General features: G+C 38.2%; 1 protein-coding gene across 1 annotated transcript in view; it reads right to left on the reverse strand.

Moving 5' to 3' along the window:
• The window catches only part of myo16 (myosin XVI), a 94,372-nt gene extending 68,094 nt beyond the window's left edge, over positions 1-26,278 (reverse strand). Inside the window, exons 1-2 of the mRNA XM_036139749.1 lie at positions 25,845-26,278; positions 9,711-9,980 (exon numbers count right to left, since the gene is read on the reverse strand). Coding sequence (XP_035995642.1) covers positions 9,711-9,980; positions 25,845-25,872 — 298 coding nt within the window. The 5' untranslated portion in view covers positions 25,873-26,278. The remainder of the gene's footprint in view (positions 1-9,710; positions 9,981-25,844) is intronic.
• Positions 26,279-26,825: the final 547 nt, after the last annotated feature.

The raw sequence follows: 26,825 nt of genomic DNA on the forward strand, positions 1-26,825 counted from the left end.
AGACTTCAGCAGGTAACGGTACGGCTGGCCTATTTTATCCATTCAAGAATTTGTCTGTCATGTTGGAAAAGGAAATATTTGGAGCATTTTAAGGTGTGATTTAAGGATCTACATTCTTTTTGAAATACAGACAGACTAATGTTTAAGGTCACACATTTTAACTGTACTTCGCTTTAATGAAATATTAAAAGCACCTTGAATTGTCAACTCTAAAAAAGAAATGAAACCCAGCTTCACAGTGACTGCTCTCTGTCAGACATCGTCCCTGTTCCTTAAAGTGTTACTTAACCCAAAATCAAATTATTTTGCAGATAAGCTGTATAAAATGACCCTAAGGGTGTGATTTTAATGTTACCTTGCTTTATTTATTTTTTGTTTTATATTTTTATGTGAACTTGTTTAGTTCTGCAATATTTTTCTTTAAAATGTCTCGCCTCGAACCGATAAAGGCTCAGCCCCACTGGGCTCCATCAACCTCCAGTGACGACGGAGGTGAAAAATCCTTCACCTCAAAAAAGCGATCCGTGGCAAAACCACCAGATATCGCCCTCATCACCCAAGTTTCCACAAATCACTTTCCTTCATCCTGACTACAATCCCGAGACCTGAGCCCCGCTTAAACTGCTCATTCCCGCACTTAGCCGGCGGGTCTGGGAACCGCCTACTTTGCCGGCATTATTCAAAATGTGTCTGAGGGCAGGGTAATGCCTTTACATCGTGGTGAGTTACACTTTAATTACATGATAAATGATCATTAGTGGTAAGAAGGCAAGGAAAAAAACATTGCATACTGGTAATTCTGATTTTTAAGTTAAATCTGAATTAGGTAAAACATATATTAGCAGGCAAAAGCTTTACAGCAGTGGAGACTGAAAATCTGCCACATAAAAGACAGCATTAAAGCATCACAAAGATCACTCAACAGGAAAAAAGACGACAGCTTGAACAGCTCTATCAGTTCTGGCAATCTTAGTTACCCAACAAGTATCAGAGATACAAAGATTTAAAGCGCAAAGACATGTCTAATGTCAACACTATATCAAGTCTCCTAAATCTGCTGCTGATATCATCTGGATAAAATTCAGACCTAATCTTGTTTAGATTAAACTGTATATGCAGCTAACAATATACAATAAAAAGGCTCAAAATGGCAACAGATAGGATTAGTCAGGTTGAATCCATTCATGTCTTTTTTGAATGTAAGGTGATGTAAGGCTTTAGTCCTGAGGAGGATTTTCAATTTTTATAGATGTGTGCGTATATGAACCCATGGACATGTAGAGCATCAAAAAATAAATAAAGCTAGCTGTTATTTTGAGGAAATCAGAAGAAAAAAAACAGCTGTTTGGAAACATATATGGTGTTTCCATGGTAACTAGATGGGAGCTGGGATTTGTGGTTAGAGAGAGAAAAGGCAATTTGAGGGTTAATGAGATAAAACCTTAAATTACACATGGACAGACAAAAGGACTGAACTAGATTCAAGAATCAAATAAACAACTTCCAGTAACAGCAAGAGTGGATGCAAAGTATCAGTATCAGTAGTCAGTATGAAGCTCAATCAGAAATGTTTGTTGTGTTATGATCAATGTGTATTTTTATAATAACGTAATAATATTTCAAAGTCAAACAAATAAATATTGTAAACAGTTTTGATTTTCACCAGATATTCTGACCCGAGTTGTGAGAGTCCAAGACTTCAGACTCGACTAAGACTTATGCCCTAAAGCCTTCATAATGGATTTTGACTCCTGGTCTGAGACTCAAGTCTTATTGACTCCTATAATGGTGAGTGGAAGGAAAATGGTATGCGAGCGACAGATTTGAGCTGCTGGGCATGTTTTTTCCCTGAGAAAGGAAGCAGTTGTTTATTAGCCAGAGATGTTTGAGCACTATTTACTATTAATGACTGATAACTGTCTGTTCTTGTTATTAACTTTAGCGTTATATATAATAATGACCACTTACTACTTACTACATGTTAACTTGTTCCTTCTGTTGTAATAAATACATAAACTTGATATTCCTTACTATTTAGAATTATAACCAAATGCTTTAAATATCAACTTAGAAAATGGTTTCCCAGTATTATAACAAAAGTTCTCCTATAATGAGGAAGCCGACATTATGAAGTAAACAGGTCTTCATCAAGTCACTGCAAAGATTAAAAAAACACTTTGTTTGATTCATTCATGAATTGAATGTTAACTGGTTTTAATACGCTTCTATTAGTTTTATCATTATATAACATATATTTAAATTATATATATATATTATTGTGTCAGTATTCTTCAAAACACATGACAGACATCTCTAATGCCAGCATGATGTATGCAAGAAAATTATCACTGTTTTCCCACAGCCTGCATATCTATTTATTTTCCTTCCTCCACTCCTCTCTCTTAGCGGTTTTCCATCTGCAGAGATCAGATAAAGTAGAAAGGATATCTGATAAATAAAAGACTGTTAAATATCTGGAGGTTCACACTTTCGTCCACAACATCACAGCTTTACCGATTTTCCCCCTCCATGGCTGTCCTGTAGAGCACAATCATGACAAAGACAGTAGAAGCCTGCAGAATATTTCTTTATAAATATACACAACATTTAACAACATACAAGGAAAGAGTAAATTCTCCCCAAAGCAGTTCAGCTGACTTGAATCCACAAACTACATTAGATTAGACAGACAAATTTTCAAGATACTATTTCCATTTTTTGAATCTATTTGTTTTTACCTGTAAAGAAATAACCTGCGATTCCAGCATGCATAAACAAACCAAGGGGATTAATTTATTTGGTGTGCACATCTGCCATCAGAGATACAGCTGAATGACAAAGATGACCACAGTATACTTTTTCTATACACCATAACAAAATAAGGAATGCAATGATGGAGACATAAAGATCAGTTTCCACTAAACTAGGACTGATTTTTAATTTGACACATTGCACAGTTTGAAAACACATTAGTCTGTGTCAATAAGCCACACATGAGAGGTTCCATACTATTGAAGGGTTGTTTAAAAAGCTTTTCTGCACTAATGCAGATAAACTCAAATAACATTGTAGAGCTAGCCTTAATTTAATGTACACTTTTCTCCTTGCTCAGGCATAATGCATTACAATCTTATTAACTTACTGGCACAAATCACCGCAAAATACTAGAAGGTTTTGTTGCCTTGCTTCATCAATGCAAAAAATGGGTTCTAGACTACTTACAAGTGCTGTACTAGTATGATGCATTTATCAACAATTATCAAAATTGCAATGACACTTTTCTTATCTGTCGCACAAACCCAGAGAATCAAACAGAATCACGACCAGTGCAGATTAGTTGCACTGAAAGAAACCACACATTGTCCAGACAGGAAGAGCACTGGGTAATTAACGCAGGGACTTGAGCACAGTCCCACCAACAATACCTCCAGTTTGCTTTGCTCTTCACAAAAGAATAAAAACGCTTATAGCTAAGAAGCAAGGATGATATATTTCACCAGTGGGGAAATAGCTGAGCATGAGGCTGAGACAAATGTCAAATGGAAAGAAGTCAGAGATATTAGATTTGATTCTTTCAGCATTATTATTATTATTATTATTATTATTATTATTATTATTATTATTATTATTATTATTATTATTATTATTATTATTGTTGTTATTATTATTATTATTACCATTCTTTGATTGTATTATTATCATTCTTTGATTGTTAAGCTGTTGTCACACTGATCCCTATCTTGCCATGTATGCTGATATATTGAAAACTGTTTATATGTGTAAACATCATGGGCTGAAGCAGGTTTTGTAGGACAAATCATCGCTGTAATGGCTTTGACCTGCTCCTGTTCTGAATAGTATATGTGTACTGGGATCACTGGTGTGGAATTCACAATGTTCTCCTGTGCCAGGATGGGTTAAATTACTTCTGTTGCTTTCTGTTGATGTTTTCTTGTTTAAGGATCAACTGAATTGAATGGAAATTGAATCCTCTTTGACTGTTCCCAAGCGGTCAGAGAATCAGTGGTCAAATTAGATAGATTAGACTTGTGGGACAAGTTGTCAGTTTTAACTTTCAGTTTCAAGCCTCCAACATACCAGGTCAATATACATCAGTGCATACAGGATAGTGTGGCATGGGTTTAGGGGATGTTATTCGATTATTACTTTTATATAACATATAAAAATTAATTCATTCGTGATGTTACAGGATGAAAACTTGCCTAGACAAAAGAAAGTTGGAAAAGCACTTTAACTAAGACAAACCCATTATTAATCCTGAACAATGATTCACTTTTAGACAAACACAATATGGTATTATTATTATTAGAAATATATAAATAATATATGTAAAGTCAGACTTAATTACTGAGTGTAGGTTACACCCTTATTTTTTGTCTGCATCTGACTTTGATGCAGTTAAACAACTGATTTGGGAAAAGCAATTTCACCAAATGTCAAAATGCAGCTGAGCCAATGCTGGCATGTGATAGATAGGCATGGAGAAGGGTGATGAGGTGTGCTATGTTCCAATCCAGGAAACCGGCTGCATGCTATTTTTTTCTTTCTAACCCTGTAATGTTGTGCTGCCTGCAGTCTCTACAGTACTTTTTAGATTTCACCTTCCCACTATGTTCTTCTCTTTGCCTTGCTGTTCTTTATCTCATTGCCCTGTACTTCCTGTACAAAAATAAATAAATGATGCGAACCAACCCTAATGTGACTATGTGTATATGTCTGTGACTATGAGAAAAGTGTCTGTGATTAACCCTGCTGTCTTATCAGCGGGCTGTTTCTCCAGAAGAAACTCAGTTCACTAAAAATAGGCAACCGGGAAAACACAGACATGCCCCATTTTGAATTATTCCAGAGTTTCAGCAAAATTTCTATAGCAAAGCTTTATTTGTTAATCTCTCTTTTCCTTTTCATAACTGTGGACAGATTTAGGGATGTAATGCTGATCACTACTAAAAGTCCAAAACAACTGTAGAAAAATTAAGACAGTCCTTTGAGCAGTGGGGGTTATATTTGTTAGTTTGTTTTGCTGCAATTTAACTCATGAAGTGACTCCTTCCAGTTGTTTCCAACTAAAGGAGCTTTGAACCCAACATTTTCTATGAGTTAGAGCTTTTTATGATTCAAACCTGTATAATGAAACTAATTCACATTTACCCCCATACAATATCCTCATATACCTCAAGAAATGATGAGACAGAGTCGATCAGAGGGACACTCGGAGGAGCCGTGTGTTGCCAGTGTTCAAGTATATGAAGCTAAACGTTGTCACCGTGTTAGGATTCCTTACAACTACAAAAATTACAAAAGTAATTTCCCCCTGGGATCATTAAAGTTTGTCTGAATCTGAATCTGAATCTGAACTGGAGCATTTTAGAGGGAGCTGGCTGACAAGTGGAGTCGGATTAGAAACTCTTGAAAACTTTAGATTTGTGTTAATTTTGTTTGTTATTAAAAAATATGCTGACTAATATATTGAATGGTATAAAAGCAAATGTTTCATTTTTAATAAGTAAATGTATAATTTAGAATGGGTAAATTATTTATTTTTTAACTTACAAACTGAGCTTTTAAAAGACACTCACTGTCATTGGATAGTCTGTTGGTTGCAAAGTGAGCCTTAGGAGCAGAGAGAGTTTTATTGAATTGTTACAGTATTTATTAGGAAAACTCTAGAGCTGTACAAATGAGCAAAAAGACAGCTTTAATAGACAACAGGAAGGATTGCAGAAAAGTAGTATTTTGTAGGATTTTGATATATTTTTTCGGCTCTGAAAACTTTCTCACAAGGTAATATTTGCAATCTATAAAATATGGTTAGCACTTCTAACCATCACAGCAATGCTAACTGTAACCACAAACCCAGAGCTGGCTGCAGAAACAAAGAGTGCGGTACACTCTTGAGGCAAAGAACCAAAAGCTGTCCTTTATTTGAACATAAGCAGAATTATTCTGTACTTGCAACAAGGTCAGAGGATAATAGATCTATCTAAATTAGTCTGAAGAGGGCACTGAGTGGATATATCACTACAGTTTCTACAAGATAATAAGATAATTTAGTCAAGTAATGCCAATGAGAAAGTTCTACCACTGTACTGCTGACTTTAGCATGGAAAACAACTGATGGATACTTAAGAGTCACTGTAAAGATAAAGTAAAAGCTGCTGCATCCCTACCTTCACATTTACTTACATTTTTATTTAGATATTAAATCAAGTCCTAGAAACAACAAACCTATCCAAGAGTATGTCAATAATGTTAAATATAGGTTCGCTGTTCATCTTGAACTGAAAGAATGGTTCAGATGACCACATCATTGCAAGCCAAATGGTACCAACCCAGTACCAAAGTGATGCCTGGGCAACCAGGCAGGGGGGTAACCGATTCATGCTGAGCCAAGAAATCAGTTTCCAGTCTGGTCAACGCAATGGCACACCAGCTGCTCACAGAGCGCCCAGCTGAATCCCACAGACAGTCGGCCAGGGAGAACAGATTAACACTCTGACCTGCAAACAGTCCTGGTGGGAAACAGATATGTCCCGACAGCTGGGTAAATGACTGGCAACCGGCGTCATAAACAAAAGAAAGACACTGAACTTGGACAGAAATCAATGCTCCGCAGAGTAGAGTGTACAGTCCTTTTGAATCTCACAAGTTTATTGACAAAATAATCTCATAAAAACAGTGTTGGGGGTGTTTTTAACAGGGAGCTGCAGTGTAATCCTTACACACAAGATTGAGAGGGAGAATGAATTCATAGTCTGTCAGAGAAAAGCTTGTAAAGTCTTGTGGCTGTAACAATAGATAAATGAACAAATGAACACTCCTCACTACAACTGGGCACCAAACTGTTCTTTTCTTCAGTTGTAAACAACTGACTGCAATAGCTGTGCCACAAAGCAGACGCACCACACTGCAAAAAGGGAAATAAAAGCAAATACAATTTTCTTAATAATTAATATTGGTGTATTTTTCCTTGATTTGAGCAGCTAAATAAGACTATTTGCCAATGGAATGAGTATTTTTACCCCTAAAATAAGATAATTAGGAATTCTGCTCTTGAAATAAGATGAGGGAGATGAATTGTTCCTATTTAAAGTGCAAAAATCTTATTCCACTGGCAAATACTGTTATTTACCTGCTCAAATAAAGGAAAAATACACAAATTTCAAGAAAACTTTACTAATTTTAGTTCCCTTTTTGCAGTGCAAGTCAGGCTTAGATGTGTGGTTTTGTTTAAGATCTGTCAATTCCTATTTATTTATCTATTTTTATTTATTCCTATTGAGTTTACATTTGTTTGTGTAAATTTAGTCCTCAATTCCTCAATTAAATATAACAAACACTGATCATGAAAGAAAACAATGCACTACAGGTTTCCAGATAGATGTAGTATATTTAAATCCAAAATATAATGAAGGGATAACAAGATCATGTCCATTGTTTTCAACATAAAATTGACCTTAATTGTGTTTTGCATGAAATTGGATTTACAAATGGAAAAAACATTTCACCTGGGGATCATCAGTCAGAACCAATCATGGGGGATTCAACACATTTCCATACTGTACTATTCCACTGGTTCATCACTACCATGAAGAAAACCCAGAAAAATGTTGTGAGGTGTATTTTTGAATAACAACAAACATACTTATTGAACAGTCCCAAAACAATTGAACATTGTTTGATAAAAACACATTTTCTTAGTTTTGCATTCTCTAAATCTGGACTCCCTAACAGAAATAATGTTTTTACTAACAGCGTTTAAGCAAACACAACCTCTCTGAGGTTGTAGGAAAGGTTTTCACCAGTTTCAAAAGTGTCTCAGAAGTATTTTTAATAATTTATCTTTTTTTTTAAGTCATCTGGAACTGACGGAATACTATTGGAAGATTGACAGCTAAGTAAAAAAAAAAAAAAATGTGTGGTTAAATTGGAGCCTATTGTCCTGGCTTCTGGGCTAATATCTTAAAATATGTTTTTAACCATAAAAATGTACGTTACTAACTACAGCTGTATGACTCATGTCCGTGCCAACAAAAGTGAACAACTAAGCAGGACTTTTACATATTAAATTATATTTTTTTAGATTTATGTTTGAAAATTTTCAGCGTTGCAGAACAGTTTGGATACCAGAAAATAAAGAAAATGGGACAGCTTTTTCTACAGAGCCCTGGAAAATCAGCTCTCCTTTTCATTAAAATCACTTTCTCCTATCAACGTCGGAAATCATCCCTGCTCAGACACTGCTGTCCTTGAGAATAGTTTGAACAAGGATAAAAGCTTCTCTCTATTCTCCTCAGTTGAGTGGGCAGCTTCCAGCTGAACAAATTGGTTGAGCTGCAGCGAGCGGCTCTGTTTTGGCTAGCTTCTCCAGCACAAGTGTTGCCCGAGTCAGATGCTGTTTGTCACCCATTTGTCAACATGTCCACTCCTGTTTTCTACATGCTAACAAGCATGCACACCCCTAAATGTGTTCAGTGCCTTGCAAGGGTATTTAGATCCCTTAAGTCTTCTCACATTTGTTACAGTACAAGGACAAACTTTAATATATTTTATTGTGATAAACTTAGGCCTAATTGTAAAATATATGGAAATTGATACATTGTTTTGAATATTTTTTCAGATAAGGATATCTAAAATGTGGTGTGGATTTGTGTTTAGCCTTGCTGAGTCAATACTTTGCAGGGTCAAAATTGCAGGAAAATTCAGCAGCAAGTCTTTTGAACAATGGCATTGTCAATTAGCTCATCTTCAGTCTTGTTGGTGGTGAACCTTGGATAAAAGGTAACTTTGAAGTCTTGTGTCGGATTCTCAACGGGATTTGGTTGTAGACTTTAGCCAGACCATTTCATTGTAGCCCTGGCTGTACGTCTAGGGTTGTTGTCCTGTTAGAAAGTGACACTCTAAGCACAAGCCTCAAAAAGAGCAACACCACTGAACTTTGATGGTGCCCCCACCTTATTTTACAAAGGGGATGTCTTGTTCAGGGTTATGTGTAATAGATAAAAAAAGTTTCATTTTGATCTCATTTAACCAAAGGACATTATTCTACATTTTGTTATCTTCACTTCAGTGCTTGTTACAAACTGCATAGATACTTCCATCACCTCCTTTCAATAATAGCTTTCGTCTTGCGGCCCTACCAACGGCCATATGGGTGGAGTTTATGACTATTAGTTTTGCTATCAACAGATTTTCACACCTGAGCTCAGGATCTCTGTAGATCCTCTAGTGTAACCAGTAGCCTCTTGGCTGCTACTCTGATTATGTCCAAAGCTCTAGGTATTATTTTATAACCTAACACCTATTTAAACTTTTCCACAACTTTATCCCTGACCTGTCTGATGTGTTCCTTGGTCTTCATGATGATTTTTGTTCACTAATGTTCACTAACAAACCTCTCAAGCCTTCACAGAACAGCTGGATTTATACTGAGATTGAATGACATGATCATCGATCTCCGAATACTTATTAGTTGATATCCCAAAGTCATTTACAGATACATGCCACATCTTTCACATTCAAAGTTACGTTTTTTAGCGTTTTCCATTCGGACCACGTTTAAGAGCAAATTGGTGTTGGTCTATTGCACTATTCTGATGAAATACATTTCAGTTTATGGTTTTAATGTGACAAAATGTGAAAATGTTAAAATGGTAAGAATACGAAGGCACTGCACATCTCAGACACACCTTCTTTGTCGTCACGGCGTATGATGGCATCTTGAATGACATCGGCGTGCCTGAAGCGGATGCGGTGCTTCCTGCTGTGGGTGGATGGGGCTCGAACTTTGACTCCACCCTGTTGCCGCTGAAGGTTCTTTTCCCGCTCGTAATATGCCCTTATTTGGTCGCAGCGCATCCTTCTGACCAGTCGCTGGCGCTGGCCAACCGGCAGGGACTCCAGCAGGCACTGGTCTATCTCCATGTTCTGACGGAAAACGTTACATAGCTGGAAACAACCTAATGAGCATAAAGAGAAAATGAGATAGAATTATGTTTAGACATTGAACACGCTAGATGCAGAAAAAAACCTCAATTCATTATAAGACACATTTCAAACCAAATCTCTTGGCAAGCTGCACAAACAAAAATAGGAAGGAAGGTCACTCAAAGAAAAAACACCTCAATCTGAAGTGTTAACTCAACAGTAGGAGAGCGAGCTAATGAGACGAGGCTGGTATCAGACGAAACACCGCGAGGATCACCTCTAGGCAGCACTGTACATCTGTGTTATTGTTTAGGTGCTCAAATATGAGTGTCAGCAGGTGCCCTGCTCTGTGTGGGCCACCATTTAGCATATTTACCGTGAACCATATTTGCTGTCTGTTTGGCTCGAGGTGGGCTGAGTGAGGCATTGCAGCATTTCATTGCTTGTTTTCTCCAATCCCAACAGTGCTTTAATTCTACTGACTGCGCATAATCTCCCTGTTGCTCAGTGAAACAGATCACATTATGAGCAGCTGGTGAAACTGTCATGCTGCCTGAATCATTAGCTGGTACAGCAGGTGGGCCAAGAGTGGGATCACTAAAACTTTATGGAAACGCTGGAGAGACACAAACATATATATATATATATATATATATATATATATATATATATATATATATATATATATATATATATATAAACATTGCTTAAAGGTCATATTAAACAAATTAGCAAATAAAAAGTGTTTATGAAGACTAAGCAGCCATCACACTATAAAGGTGGAGCAAGAAATGTAAGTATATTTCCTTATTATAAAGAAACCTTCCAGATTTTGCAGTATATCATTAACCAAGGACTAACGTCATGATAATGTAAAGTAAAACATTTTAAATAATGGTGACTAAGGCAAAATAGTCTTTTTTGTCTAGCACATGCTCATGGTTTGGAAAAGACATGGCCTCGTATGGAATTCATACAGACATATAACCATGAGTAAATATGCAGTGCTTTTATTAACAAATTATTTAAACTGTTAAAAGATTTAAAACAGCAATGTATGAGGTGATCTGATCAGTTTTATTTAAATCAATTTGCCTGGAAGCTTGTAGCCTGCTCACAGTAGTTTTAAAACAGCTATAGCTTGATTAGCGAGAGGGTGGTGCTCTGTCAATTCCCATCCCATGACTCTCCATGTTTCGGGGACTGAAAATATTTCAAAAGAGAGATTATTTGTTTTTTCTTGCTTTTCAAGGATGTAAAAGGTTAAAGTGGAGCCTCCTTCTTTCAGCCAGCTGTCTGGCAGTGTGCAGTATATTTACAGGGGTTAGGATTAGCCCAACGCTGGTGCTAACCAAGGAGCTATCCTAATTAAAACAGGCTGTATCTAGCGTTCAGTCCAGACCCTACTTGTCCAAAAAAGTAAGTCTGATCCACTGGGTCCCCAACAGCAAACTTACAGGACTTAAAAGATTTGCTGCTTGACAGATTGGTAACAGAAACCACAGCACCGATGTGGGAGCTTAATACTAGACAGGTGGCCATACTGCTATATGTTTGATCAGTGAATACACTGGGCTCAAGCTGGAGCCCAACTGGTTTGACAAATTCAGGTCATAGCCAGCCCAGAGGACGAGCAAAATACGTGAATGAAGATGTCTTTGAAGAGACACTGCATGTCATGTTTTTCTTTGTGACTCACCACGTTGCCTGACTTCACCCTGCTGTTGCTGTATCTTATTCTTTTTCACATAAAGCTCTCTCTTCTGCTTCCATGGTCCTGTCTTTTATTATGCTTCACTCCTTGGAGCATTTTAGTCTCTTCCCTGTCTGGGTCTGAGTATGGCGTGGCTATTTTCTATTATATTTCCCTTTCATTCATCTCCTCTGGTCAAAGGTTTGGTCTCTGGGACATGTTTGAAGAACAGCATGTTGTCCAACTACATTCATCTCTTTCCTACTACTCCATCATCTCTTAAAATGTCCCTGTTGTGCAACAGTCCTGGCATTGTGTTGTAATGTTTAACATGAATAAAATGTGAATAATAACAAAAACTATCTGTGTGCTTCATGAATTTCAACATTATATTCAGAAAACCCCACAGGCCAGATAACTTAGACATTTTGGAAATTTGTTTTAAACAATTTCATGCAGTTATTTGTACTGACAAACTATTATGCACTGTAGCATAGAGAATAGTAGCTACTATATACTGAAATTTTCTGTAGACCTTAAAGTAAAACAGACATTTAAAAACCCCACTATGATCGAAAAAGTCAAACTAATGTTCTCTCAAGTTAATGTCAATATACATCAGGAAAGAAAAACAACAAAAAAAACCAGAGGGTGGATGGATGGACTTGCAGGGTTTCTGCAAGGTCATGTTAAATGATTGAAAATACTTTCAGATTTCTTCTGTTTTTACTTTTTGTCACATTTAAATGTCTAAGATCATCAAAATTGAATATCATACAAAGAAAGCCAGAGAAAATATAATAAACTGTGATTTCAGTTACTAAGGAAAAACCATCAACAAATGAGAAAAGTAATTGCCCACTTGTTGAGTCATTAACTTACATGGCTAGCCTTTGTTTTTGTTTTTTTTGTTTTTGTTTTTTAAACTGAGACACCATCCACACAAAGATGAGATTAGATGTCTCCATAAAGCTATTTTTTTGTTTAGGCTGTCATCACCGTGGGCATTTTGGGGAGACCATAAACAATCATTTGTAAAACAAGGTCCCAGGGTGGAAAACATTTCAAACCACCAGTTTCATGTTTCCGTGTGCGCATGTGAGCCATGTATTGTCTTAAATGATGCCGTTATAGCTCCATCTCTCACCTTGTCCATTATTGCCTAATCTATTCATGTCAGGGCAAGTCGGGTCAGTTCAACATGGTTTCTTATACACAATAAACCCAGCATAAAAGGATTTAACGGTTGAAGACATTAGTTATAAAAATATGATGTGACTAGTGACGCCACTCCTGAACCATACATTTACACTTTACTTAACTGTTGATTTATAGCAGCTCATATCATCATGTGAAATTTTGCAATATTGTCACATTTTGCTTGTTTTTCTAATATTGTGCAACCGTAATCTGAAGCACAGTGCATTTCTCAAAGAAAATGGTCCATTACATTTTTATTTTAAGTAAGTGTAACATAATATCTAGTGTGAAAAATATAAACCTATTGTTTAGGTCCAAAGACTGAGATAATTAAAATTTGACACTTTTTAGCAACACCTTGCAGATTTTATTTAATTTTTTTAAAAGTTTTTAGTCTGTTGTAAAAAAAAAAAAAAAAACTTAAGTGCAGCAAGGATTCTTATGTGAAATGTAACTCTTAAGAAAAGAAAATACAGCAAATTAAAACATATCACCAAAACTGATGCCCATATACGCACACTGCGTACATTACGCAGCTGTTTTACATCCATAAAGACTGACAAGTGTTTGGTGGAGAACTTTATCAGACTATCTTCACAGACAAAAGGACTGGGTTTGTATGTGTTTTTTTCTTGTTTGATAAGCATCTACATATTGATTCAAACACCTGCCCTCTCAACCCCAACACACACACACACACACACACACACACATCGCCTGGACAATACATCAGTGCCATCTGGTCTGGTTAGGCTATGAAAAAAGCTGTTTTGTATTCAGGCTCCAAGCAGAGGGGTGTGTGAGAGGGTAAAGCTCATTATTACACTGCTGATGCCAGATGCTTCAACTGTATCATTTTTAACTGTACCTTGGCTTGTGACACAGATCATATGCACACATAATGTAAAATGTTAAAAAAAAGATACAGACTGAACCTACAGCATTTCCAATTGAAATTACTTTGCTGTTCATTTTAACAAAATCATATTTGTTTAATTCCCTCTCACTCACAATCCAACCAAGAAAGAGTTATTGGTTAAATTCAGAAGCCTTTGATATAGATCCCTAAAAACAGCAGTAGGACCCCATTCTCGAATATTTATCTAAAGCATCAAAAGCAGAAAAGTCATCCAGTACCTTATAAATACAGCATGTGAACTGCGTAAAACTTTTTGAAAAAAGTAAAATATTCACAATTTGTAAATTAGATTTCTTTTTGGTTTGCAAGGTTGTGGTAGTTTCACAGAGATCAAAGATAAAGCCAAATGCATAATAGAAATGACCAGGGATAGTGTACACAATCCTGTTAAAGTACAATGTCTTTGTGGTGTAAAAAAAATAGATGATACATTTTCTCAAAAACTTTTCCAACTTTGATGTTATACATACCCTGTACAATTAAACTAAAACACATATCTTAGGGAGAAATGAAAAATTAAAACTGAGCAATAAACCAGTGGCAATGGCTTGCACTCTGCTTTGTCTATACTTTGTTGCAGTATCTTTTTATCCAGTTACACAATTTAGTGTGCTTTGTTACACACCTAAAATGAAATAGAGTGTGTTTGATTAACCAGAAATAAAGTTTATTAATCTTGGTAGGATTTTGTTGACATTTGCTCACTTGCTGGCTTTTAGTAAAGGCTAGGGGAAAGGGCAAATTAAATAATAAATAGCTTATGCAAATCAGATATATCCAGAAACATTTTACTCTTCTTTTTCATCAGCTTCTCCAAAACTGATGAACATACAAAACAGGCTGGCAAGAGGACAACATCAACACTGAAGGAACTGCAGGACCTATTGACAAGTCCTGGTTGTGTTCTACATGTTACAGCAGCGTCTTTCACAAAACATCTCCATTATAAACCCCTAAATACTAGCCAGTCTTTGAGCTGCCTCTGTTCATTCATAAATCACAAAACAAGCCAGCAACGTGAAACCAAAGGAAGCAGAAAGTGGAATTGAGCTTGTTATTGATATACAATATTTCACACAATATGGATAAACATTTTCCTTTAAGATTAAACACATTTGTGGCATGTCATATCTTTTTATTTTTAATGCTTTGCCACTGCTGTTAGGAACCACCAAAGGGTCCAGTAATCTGTTTGGCCTCAGCACACTTCACTGGAATTTGTCCAATATGTGCTAATTGCAAAAAATAATGTGTGTCAAATATACACAGCAACTCTTTAATGGTAAATGGCTTGTACTTGTATAGCGCTTTAACTAGTCTTGATGACCTCCAAAGTGCTTCACACTACAGTTCAGTCATTCACGCACACATTCACACCCTGACGGTGGTGAGCTATGTTAGTAGCTACAGCTGCCCTGGGGCAGACTGACAGAGACAAGGCTGCCATGAAACGGCACATCTGGCCATCTGACCACTGCCAGTAGGCAGTGCGGGTGAAGTGTCTTGCCCAAGGACACAACAACAGAGACAGTCAGTGCAGGGGATCAAACCAGCAACCCGCCGGTTGCAAGAGGAACTCCCTAACCTCTGTGCCACATCGCCCCATATAATTGGTATAATAATTGGTCTTTAATTGCTAAACCGCGTCAGCATAGCTTTCAGTCATTACAAAATTGTGCAAAGGTTGATCGTCCCAGAAATGTGTGTGTGTGTGTATATATATATATATATATATATATATATATATATATATATATATATATATATATATATATGTACACACACACATACATCAATTATCGGATATAACAGCAATATTAATATCGATATCGGCCTAAATCTTCATATCCGTGAATCCCTGGTTCTCATAATATGGTAGAATTGCAGATTTTATGCAAGATGATATGATCAAATATTTCAAGGTCTTTGACCCCTACTAAAACGACAGAATAAGGAAGGTGCTTCAATTAAGTATTAGTTGTTGTGTGCATGTGTATTTGCTATACCATTGCACCATATTTCCTCCTAACTAAAACAATAGATTTTTCAAATCTGTTTGGGAATAAACTATTTTAATTACTGATATACCAAACCTTATCATAAGGGTCTTCAAAATGAGTTGCAAAAAAAGTTGAAAGTGTACTGAAAGTCATGATGAGTAGGATTTCACAGAATTACAGGCATATTTCTCAAGCATTATAGTTTTTTCAAAAAGATGTGCTCAGCTGCTCAGCAGTTGCTGTTCACACATGTACTCCACAGTGGGAGAAATGCTGCTGGAGCTGCTCTCTCCCAGCATGAAGAACAAAAGAGGGGGGTGGGGGGGAGGAGGAAAATGTTAGCTTGGAGCTTGAAGAAGGCAAGACATGAAGTGATAAGTCTAATGTGAAAATTGTTTCCCTAATTATGCTGATTGTAGTTTTGCTACAGTTTTAATTTCAGCAGATCAGACATTTTGTAATTATTCAAACTCAAAGGGCACATTTTTACATTTTGTCGCTTAAACCGAATGACATCATTTTGTAATATGTTTTGTTTTGCAATAAAAGGTCTTGCTAATACAATAAATATGTAATGTATTGTAATTTGGAGCCAAAATCAAATCTCAAAATCACAAAACAAAATCTCTGCTGAACATAACCTTTAATAAGGCTAACACCAACAATGACAGGGTAGTAGGCACAGTGATACCTGCTCTAGTATTCCAAAAAGAGTAAAAAACAAAGCAACTGGACATGGATGACTGAGAATCTTTACCAGCATACTGCTCTAGTATTGTTTAATTACCATAACTGGCCCTTCAGGGATGGTGTAAATTAAAATGTGTAGTAAATATTCCAGAATCAATAAACAATTCCATTTTTTTCCTTTTCCACAATTTACTATTATAATATTTGGCTCATATGACACTAAGATTGATGCAAATATAACGCTTCCAGGAAATCTGAATGTAGTTATATTGCTGAAAAGCAAAGAAGTGTTCAAGGCTACCCTTGTTTTCCTGCACATAACAAGCCACACATAAGAGGAACTTGGTGCAGTTTAGATTTGAATTTAGTTTCAGTTTGGATTTCGTTGAATAAAAATAGCACCCAAAGAAGATGAAAATGTAATTAAATTAACATTTTTTTAATAAAAAATGTGAATGATAAAAGGAGCAATAAGTACAAAATATAAAGTAAAATCAAACTAAATAATTTAAATTTTTTACCTGAGATGGAAGTAACATTCTCTATAGAAAATCGGTCCTCTCCATCAACAATTTGTTAGTCAAGTTTTTCACCTTTCAAACTTAGAGATAAAGTATGGAACTACTTTGTTACCATATTTAACCCGTGTTTACTTCCTGGTTTTTGAGCCAATCATATGAGAGTTCCCAGGGTTGCCAAAACAGAACGCAACATTTGACAAATGTATTTGCACAGCAACTTACTTTGGCTGTATCGTCTTTAGATATCATTTTGAATTTATCAGTGCAACGCCTCTCTTAACTTGGCAACCTACACGGCACTCTCCACATGAGAGAAGGTTATTTCTTACGGCTCCTTTAAGTAAATGGTTTGAATAGTTCCTTCCAGAAAGTTTACTTGCAGAACATGTTAGCTGAGCTTTCAGATGTGCCATGACCTGCTGCATGCAGTAGGCTGAATATTTCCTTTATAATCTGTGATAACTTTATAATGCATGACCAGTTTGGTTAACATCCTGTTTGAACTCTCTTCAGAAAAACGAGTGCTATGAGATTTAACAAAATAAAAAAAAATCTTAAAACTGGGGAATAAATTATTAGTGTCTGCATTTCATGCCACTGTATGGTAAATGGTATGTAAAAAGGAGAAACTGGCGAAAAAGACAAAAGAGTAGGAAATTTGATGAAGAGTACATTCCAAACAGGAAGTTAATCAGCTGGCCCAGCCCATTAGCCAACCCCCCACTAAAGCAGAACTAAAAATGGCAATCAAATGACTCATGTGGTGGATGAGCTACTTAACTGGAGGTGGGCCCCCAATTTAAATTCTGCTTAGGGCCTCATACAATCTTGGGGTGATGTTGTTACTCATCAGAGTGAAGCCTTTTGACAAAGCCCTACAGAGGTTTTTTTTTAGCATGTGACTTGGTAAAGCAAGTGTAACTTGTTATTATGAATCCCAGATATGAAGGTGAATACTCTATGCTAGAAACGCTTTATCTATTGTTGAGACTCTTACTTTGAAGTAAGAAAATAAGTCGTTTTTGAGTTACACTATTTGGTTGCCAGAAGAAGAAAATACTTATTTGCCGAACTGGCAGACAACTCCATTACAAAAGCATTACAAAAACATTGAAAAAGCCTCCCCCAACTTAGAATTGTTTTTTGTGGCAGCACTTTTTCATGATTCAAAATACATTTTTGGATCTCCACAGGGAAATTATTTTGTCCAAGTTATGGCAAATTAAACACACTACAAAAACACTCCCTATATCTGAATGAATGAAGTATTCTTGTTAAATACTTTGTTCTTTACATAGTTGAATGTGCTGACAACAAAAAACACACAAAAATGATCAATAGAAATCCAATTTATTAACCTATGGAGGTATGGATTTGGACACACTCAAAATTAAAGAAGAAAAACACTATGGGCGAATCCAACGTTGATGTAATGTCCTTAAAACGTGTCAAAATGAGGCTCAGTAGTGGGTGAGGCCTCTACATGCCTGTATGACCTCCCTACAACGCATGGGCATGCTCCTGATGAGATGTTGGATGGTCTCCTGGGGGATCTCCTCCCAGATCTGGACTAACACATCCACCAACTACTGGACAGTCTGTGGTGCAACGTGGCATTGGTGGATGGATAGAGACATAATGTCCCAGATATGCTCAATTGGATTCAGGACTGTGGAACGGGCGGGTCAGTCCATAGCATCAATGCCTTTGTCTTGCAGGAACTGCTGACACTCCAGCTACTAGGAGGAACCCAGGGCCAATTGCACCAGCATATGGTCTCACAGTTGGTCTGAGGATCTCATCTCTGTACCTAATGGTAGTCAGACAACCTCTTGTGAGCACATGGAGAGCTGTGCATCCCCCCCAAAGAAATGCCACCTCACACCATTACTGACTCACTGCCAAACCGGCCATGCTGGAGGATGGTGCAGGCAGCAGAACGTTCTCCACGGCATCTCCAGACTCTGTCACGTCTGTCACATATGCTCAGTGTGAACCTGCTTTCATCTGTGAAGAGCTCAGGGAGCCAGTGGTGAATTTGCCAATCTTGGTGTTCTCTGGCAAATGCCAAACGTCCTGCACAGTGTTGGGCTGTAAGCATAACCCCCACCTGTGGATGTTTCTGGTCATTTCAGCAGACAAATGCACATTTGTGGCCTACTTGAGGTCATTTTGCAGGGCTCTGGCAGTGCTCTGGTTCCTCTTTGCACAAAGGTGGATGCAGCGGTCCTGTTGCAGGGTTGTTGCCCTCCTACGCTCTCCTCCACATCTTCTGATGTACTGGCCTGTCTCCTGGTAGCACCTCCATGAATTGGACACTACGCTGAGAGAAACAGCAAACCTTCTTGCCACAGCTGGCATTGATGTGCCATCCTGGATGAGCTGCACTACCTGAGCCACTTGTGTGGGTTGTAGACTCCGTCTCATGCTACCTCTAGACTGAAAGCCCCGCCAGCGTTCAAAAGTGACCAAAACATCAGGCAGAAAGCAGAGGAACTGAGAAGTGGTCTGTGGTCACCACCTGCAGAACCACTCCTTTATGGGGGGGTCTTGCTTATTGCCTCTAGTTTCCACCTGTTGTCTATTCCCTTTGCACACCAGCAGGTGAAATTGATTGTCAATCAGTGTTGCTTCTTAAGTGAACAGCTTGATTTCACAGAAGTGTGATTGACATGGAGTTACATTGTGTTTTTTTTAAGTGTTCCCGTTATTTTTTTGAGCAGTGTATATAAACACTCAGGTACCTGTAAGTTCCAGCCACTTCTATGTGAACCACATGAATTTTGACTGGCAGGGAGATGGTAGTCTTAGATCTTAACTGAGTCTTTCTGTTTGTTTGTTAGTGTATGAAAAAAGTCTAGTCAAGGATTTACTTAGCTTATTCCTTTGTTAATGTAATGTCTGTCTTTTCCTATGTAATATTTACCTCTGTAATGTTTTTTTCTGTTCATGTACAGCACTTTGAATCATCTTGTTACTAAAAAAGTGCTTACTTGAGGAAGTTATAAATAACTTGCCATGCCTTGCCTTAGACCTATGGAAAATGATTTTGGTAGTTCACTTAGAAGTGGTTTCTGGAACTCCAATTGCAAGAGATGCTGACAAAATGTACTTGCCCTTCCCCACAATTTCGGTTATAGGCCATGATGGCGATGTCTTCAGTGTACTTCTGGACATGGCAAGTACCAGAGTGGCACTGGAATTCAGACCTGTACAGGGTGATGAGGAACAGTGCTGGTGCTGTACATTGTGGGGTCACCATACTGCTCATGACTGTCTCAGATACCCGGCTCTGCAACCAAACAAACTGCAGACATTGCTTCAGATAGTCCACCTCCATTCCCTCCATTTTATTTCCCAGAATATCAGGTCTAATAGTGTTAAATGCAGTAGAGAAGAATGGACATTAGTCTCATAAACAATTCTAAGACCATTGCTCTAACATGACCACTAGAACCCTCCAGGTGAGAATGAGACCTCTGGACCATTTAGACTACTGCGTCTTCAACCCCAATGTCCTCCTCAAAGATAAACCGAAGGGGTCCTGAGCATGCTTCACCTGAGGCCTCAGGTGAAAAAGAATAAGCCTCTCCAGGGTTTTCCTCAGATGGAAGTGAGAGCCAGTATGTAGTCATTCATCCCAGCCTACTGCCTAACCTCAGGGACTGGCATGAGACAAGATGTCTTCCATAGAAACAGTACCCTCACTTAGCTGGATGCTTTTGTTGAAGATGCACTGCAGGGAAACCAGCCAGTTGAGCTGAACAGTCCTTCAGCAGCCTGGGGCACACACCATCAGGTCCAACCACTTTGTACATGTACTCTGTACATGACCAGTTAGTTGACCTTGAGGTGTCAGTTCTTGGTGAGTGAATCTGATCTTTTCCCTGTAGGCTTTTCTGAAGGCCTGTTTCTTTCTATTCAAAAGATTCTTGATGTCCCTGTTAATCCAAGGTTGTTGTTTTTTTTTTTTTTTATCCGGGAAGCAGCAAACTATCCTAAGATGGCATTATTCCTGTAAAAGTTCATGTAGTCTGTAATGTATTACAGACAGTAAGAACATGGTGGACAGTACAGTCCACCATGTTCTTAATTGCACAAGCTACATCTTCTCAATCATAACCATGAGCCTCTATCAGCACATTCTAGTCTATGCACCCAAACCAATCCTTCAATGTTTCTATCACCTCAGATGTCGACTTTCTGAATATTGCCTTCGTGCATAGGGGATATGGGAGGGCTAGATTTTGAACAGGTTGTGCTTTGGTCTACCTAGCAGTGGTATGGCTGCAGTGACATCTTTAATATTTACATGCAAGAGATCCACTATATTGTTTTCTCTTGTAGGACAGTCAATATATTGTGCAAACCTGCATGACATGTTTAAAATCATCAAACATGACAATTATTTTTCATGGTGTTGCACCTGCACTCTGGTTACAGTTTTGTGAATGACGTAACATTTGATTAACACAGTAGCTCGTGGTGGGATGTACACAACAATGGCGACCATGTGGCTGAACTTCCTTTGTATATAATACAGCCTACTGTCAGGGTGTTAGGAGCCAGACCAAAGCACAGACAAGAGCTTGGGTGGTGCATGAGTTGAAGATGATTTTAATAGGAAACAAGGCTTACAGGAATGACAGGGAAACAGGAATACAGCGAAGATGGCCAGAACAGGGTAGTTTGATGAATGAAGATTAGGACCTGAAAACTACTAAGTGGCTGGACTGACAATATATAGGAGGGGAAAGGGGAGCAGTAGCAAGTGGCGCTAATAGGTGAGGAGAATGAGATCTAATTAACAGAGGAAAAGAGCGCAAAGAACTGTCAGAAGCTGTTATTATTTGGAGGAATATGGATATGGTTTTGATTTAGATTAATATTTTTTTGTCATTTATTATGTTCTATAGTATTACTATACTCAGTTATTAGTTTTGCTGTTTATGTTTTGCAATAAGTTTCACGTTTTAGACTTCTTAGATGTTTTTTCCTAGTTACTGTATTGTCTTACTTTATGTGTTCTAGTTTTTTCTTGCATTAATTTATACTTGGAGTCCTGTGTTCGTGTTTTCAGTCATATTATGTCCTTGTATATCCATCCAGCTCCATTCATGTTTGTTACAGTTTGTCACCTGCCATAGCCACAACAAATTAAATGTATTCAGTTCACCTGCTGCCTTGTCATCACAGTCATGGTTCCCACCTTTTTCCCCTGCTATTTAAACTCCCATTTTTAATTTGCTCCCTGCTGGATTATAATGTTTGCTTTGACAAGCCTGTTTTCTCCAAACCAAGCCTAGCCTAGCTTATTTGTATTCATGCTGGTTTATGCTTCTCTGCTGTCATCAGTGAGTTTTTGCTTTTTAGTTTTTCTTAACTTATTTTACTCACCAAGTTACTCCTGCCTTCCTGTCTGCATTTTGGTCCTGCTCTTAAGAATCCCTTGCCTGACTGGAGCAGAGGGAAAACTGAATCTAATAGGGAACAAGATAATGACCAGACATGGAGTAAATATCAAACTAAACTAAGGAAAAACAGAACCAACAGAACTACTCAATAAATATCCGGAGCTAACTGGAACCAAATCTAATAATCACAAGAATCATAAATATAAATACTGAGCATGAACTAACTAAAGAAAGGCAAGCATAAACTAAAGCTCTAACTAAACTACTAAAATACTAAATAGCATAGCTAACCGGACAGGAACTGAATCTAACAAATACCAGAATATATAATTAACAAAAATGCTGAACAGAAAACTAAACCGATGACAAAAATGCAAATCTGAGGATGAACAGTATTAAAGTGCAACATAGACAGACTGCAGGATTCCCAGGAAGCTAACATAAATAACCACACAACTGGGCATCTTGACTCTTAAGCCTGACCAACATTAGTTTGATGCTGTAAAGAGCTTTTGTCCTTAACGATTATCTTACCTGGATAACACAATCTAAGCCAGTAATATCCACACTCTATTGCTCCAGGTTACTATCCAGACAGAACTCAATAAGGCATACCAGGTTGCATCCGGGATACTTGCAATTGATCTTTACAAGTGCTTCCAATTTGTTGCCCTAGTTGGACAGGGAATTACTGTTTTCTATGAAAATTGGCAGTAATCGTAGTTCGTATCTCTGACAATCAGCTCTTAACCTGGTGTCAGCTCTGCAGCCCCGGAACTGTGCTCTCAACTCTGAAAGTATCTCATGGTGGATACCATATTTATACTTTCAAAGAACAAGTGAGTCTTTAAGTAAGTTTTTCTCTGCAAGTTGCCAAGTTAATTGAAAATTGTCCAAAAAGCAACATACTAAAGCAGCACAAAATAAATAAGCTACTTGGACTTGCTGCCGCTTAGTGGGCAATTGCGGTAAATAGTACTTTGTGGGTACTTGGTAGAAAATAAATTGGTGACATGGTTACTAAAGTTAGTAATCACCTGTGTACATAATTTTCCATGTTTTTTGGAGCCTGGACAGCATTTGATAATCTATTGCTCAAAATGTAAAATACTATTCTCTAAAATATCAAACCTGAACTAGATAATTCTATCCTGCATAAAATAGGCACAAACATGTAACACTTTCAATACATTTTGGCATTAGGACCACCTTAGAAGAGGTCTTACTGCCACTATCTGCATGGAGATTGCATGCTATCCCCTTGCATTTGAGGGTTCTCTCAGGGTTCCTCCCACAGACTGAAAACATGACTGTGGGGTAACTGGTTCTCTAAATAGCCATTAGGTATGAGTGTAGGCGTTCATGGTTGTTTGTCCTATGTTATCCTCCGTTGGACTAGCGACCGTTCAAGGCGGTACCCCACCTGCCTCTCAATGGCCACTGGAAAGAGCCATAATGATCCTGCGAGGACAAGGGAGTATAGGCAATGGATGGATGGTGGATAAAACAAAATTACCATTAAAACATGATTCCTTAATTGTGCTCATATAAACTCCTATTTGGAAATGCAACTGGAAAAATTTAGCTAGAAGCAGAGTTTAGTTTAGACAATAAGCCTCCAAATAAAAGAGAAGAGTTCTTTTTTGCATGGGAAGCTTTTAAGAGACGTTTTTGTCTTTACCATATCCAGAAAAAAGGACAAAGTTAAGTCATCTATCTCCAACAACCACTGCCTGCTTTGCAGCTTATGCAAACAAAATAAACATTCAGCTTATACATACAATGTTCACAATGGTCTGGGTGTCTGTTTATCTTGTAAGTAGCATGTGAGAATCCAAGGCAAATATGCATACAATGCATTTCAGATTATTTGTCAAAAACTTTGAAAACCATGTATAATTTTTCTTCCACTTCATAACTATTTGCTACCGTATGTTGACAAATTATGAAACATTTCAACCATGGCTCAATGGGTAGAGTAGTCATTTTCCAATCGGAAAGGTTGTAGGTTTGATTCCATCTTCCCCCTGTCACATGTCAATGTGCCCCTGGGCAAAGCACTTTACCCCAAGTTGCCTGCTGATTTGCGCATTGGTCTATGAATGTGTGCACGTTAGCGAGTGCGATTGGGTGAATGTGACTATAGTGGAAAGTGCTTTGAGTGGTCAGTATGACCGGAAAACTGCTATGAGTTCAGTCCATTTAAAGTTTTTACCATTCGAGTTGTGTAAATACCTTAACAAGACATTATATCTCAGAACTATAAGTTTTAGTAGAGTTTGCTGATCTCTTAGGCTCTAAAAACTCGCACAACCTCTGCATTACTAAGGAATTATTTGTCCTCATCATTAACGGATTTACAATATTTAAAATGTGGTTTATCTAAGCTTTGTGCAAAAAATATTTTGTCTACACAAAATGATCACACACTCACAATTCCTGTTGTGTAATGAGTTGCTGGAGACTAATAAATATAAAACGATAAAATGAGAGGCGGCCAGAAAGACTGGTCGGAAGTAGAACTGAAAGAATGAGAGTGAAATGTTGAGCCAGAGAGAGAGAGAGAAAGCATGAGCTTTCTTCCCCTGCCATCCCATCTCCAGGCTATTAGTTATTGATTACACGTTGAACATGCAGGCTCCATCTAATAACACTGACAAAGGCTCGGGACACTGATGTAGAAAACTGCAGACATGTACATACAAACACACTGAAAAACAAACCATTTAAACACAGGGGAGTAACAGGGACGGATTAAGGTGCGGGACAAGTATAGGGTAGGGCTCTTAAAGTAATGGGGAGAATGTTAAGCTCTGCATCACCTTGGTTGAAAAACTAATTTATCCCTTATTCTCTAATTTTTTCTCGCCATTACAACTCAAACTCAAGACCATCCATCTCATATTCCTCTCTGAGCCGGCTTGTCACTCCTCTGCAATATTTTTGACACATTCCTCAATGTCACTCATCCCATTTTTATCTCCTTTTTGAAGTCATTGCTATTCCGTCTCTCTCGCTCCAGTGCGACCCCCAGTCTTCCTCCATCTGTCCTTCCCTCTGACTAAAATGATTAACTCTCTGCATTGGTCTGTCTATGCTTCGTGAACATGCCAAACGCTCGTGGGTTCTGCACCTCTGCAATTCTGTTTCATCCCGTTTTCTTATGCTGCTACCTGCCGCATTCACTGGTCAACTTTTCACATCTGCAGCGGCTCCTCTGCAGCATGCTCACACACCCACTTACAGCACACACACTAGCCAAGGGAACAAAAATGCTCATTGGAAGTTAGGACTGTGCTTCACTGAGCAGCAGATGACCAGAGCTGCATAGTGATCATAATTTTAAGCATATGAATCAGTACAATAAGACAATCAGTAAAAGACAGAGACTGTATAAAATGACAAATTCAACCGAATTGGCATCAAGTGCACAAGAAGATTCTCTGAATGGCTACTTACAACATTTGATGAAATGGTAGTGAGACATTGCTGCGTTGGTCAGGCAGGCAGAAAGGTAGGTCGAAAGTCAGTGAGTCAGGCAGATTGTAGGCAGCCACAGGTCTCAGAAAAAACTATCTGATGCAGAGCTTGTAACCGGCACTATGCATTATTAATCTGGTTCCTTGCATGCCATTCAAACTCCGGTTCTCCTGTCTGCATTATTCACCAAGTGCGGCAGCAGCAGCTCCGGTTGCAGCTCATGCAGCCCCTACATGCACACAGTCCAAGACTGGCACGCACGCACACAAATATACATTCATTCCCACACAGACATACAGTACAACCCCTCGATCAACCCGTCAGCATCAGGGGAGCTGTGGCTGCCTCTGCCTCCTCTCGCCCACAGCCAGATAACGGGCTGCACGACGTCTTCCCTGCCACAGCCAACGCACGTGTTCCACTGGCGTCACTGACTGACAGCCGGTTCATCCCTCCTCCCGCTCAACACACCCCCATGACGCAATGTTTCTCGCCTCCTTACACTGCTGCTCTCCCATAGTCTCTTTTCCCATTAATACACACGAATATGCAAAGGTATATTACTGCACACTACATTTTAATCAGAAAATGTGGCAAATTCAAAGTGCTTTCTAAAAAGAGAGATGGGTAGCACGGGGGGACAAGAGAAAAAGCCGGAACACCCGAATGGAAAATGGAAGAAGGACAGATACAGTAGGGGGAGCAAGAGAAAGAAAAATGATCAAGCGAATGAAGGATTCCTGGAGAGGTGGAGCGTTAATTCTGACACACGGAGAGCTACAAACCGTAAGAGCAGAGGCTGCTGCAGTGCGGATTTTGGCACGGTGACAGGTTAAGTGCTCAAGAAGGATTTGAAAACAGCTGCCAAATTAAATATACATAGTATAGTTAAAGTATAGTTTCTGATCCTGGTCCGGCTTGACACCTACACATCCCAACATATGCAGACAAACGTGGTCG

The sequence above is a fragment of the Fundulus heteroclitus genome, chromosome 7 (assembly GCF_011125445.2).
Source record: "Fundulus heteroclitus isolate FHET01 chromosome 7, MU-UCD_Fhet_4.1, whole genome shotgun sequence".
In the NCBI taxonomy this organism is placed as follows: Eukaryota; Metazoa; Chordata; class Actinopteri; order Cyprinodontiformes; family Fundulidae; genus Fundulus; species Fundulus heteroclitus.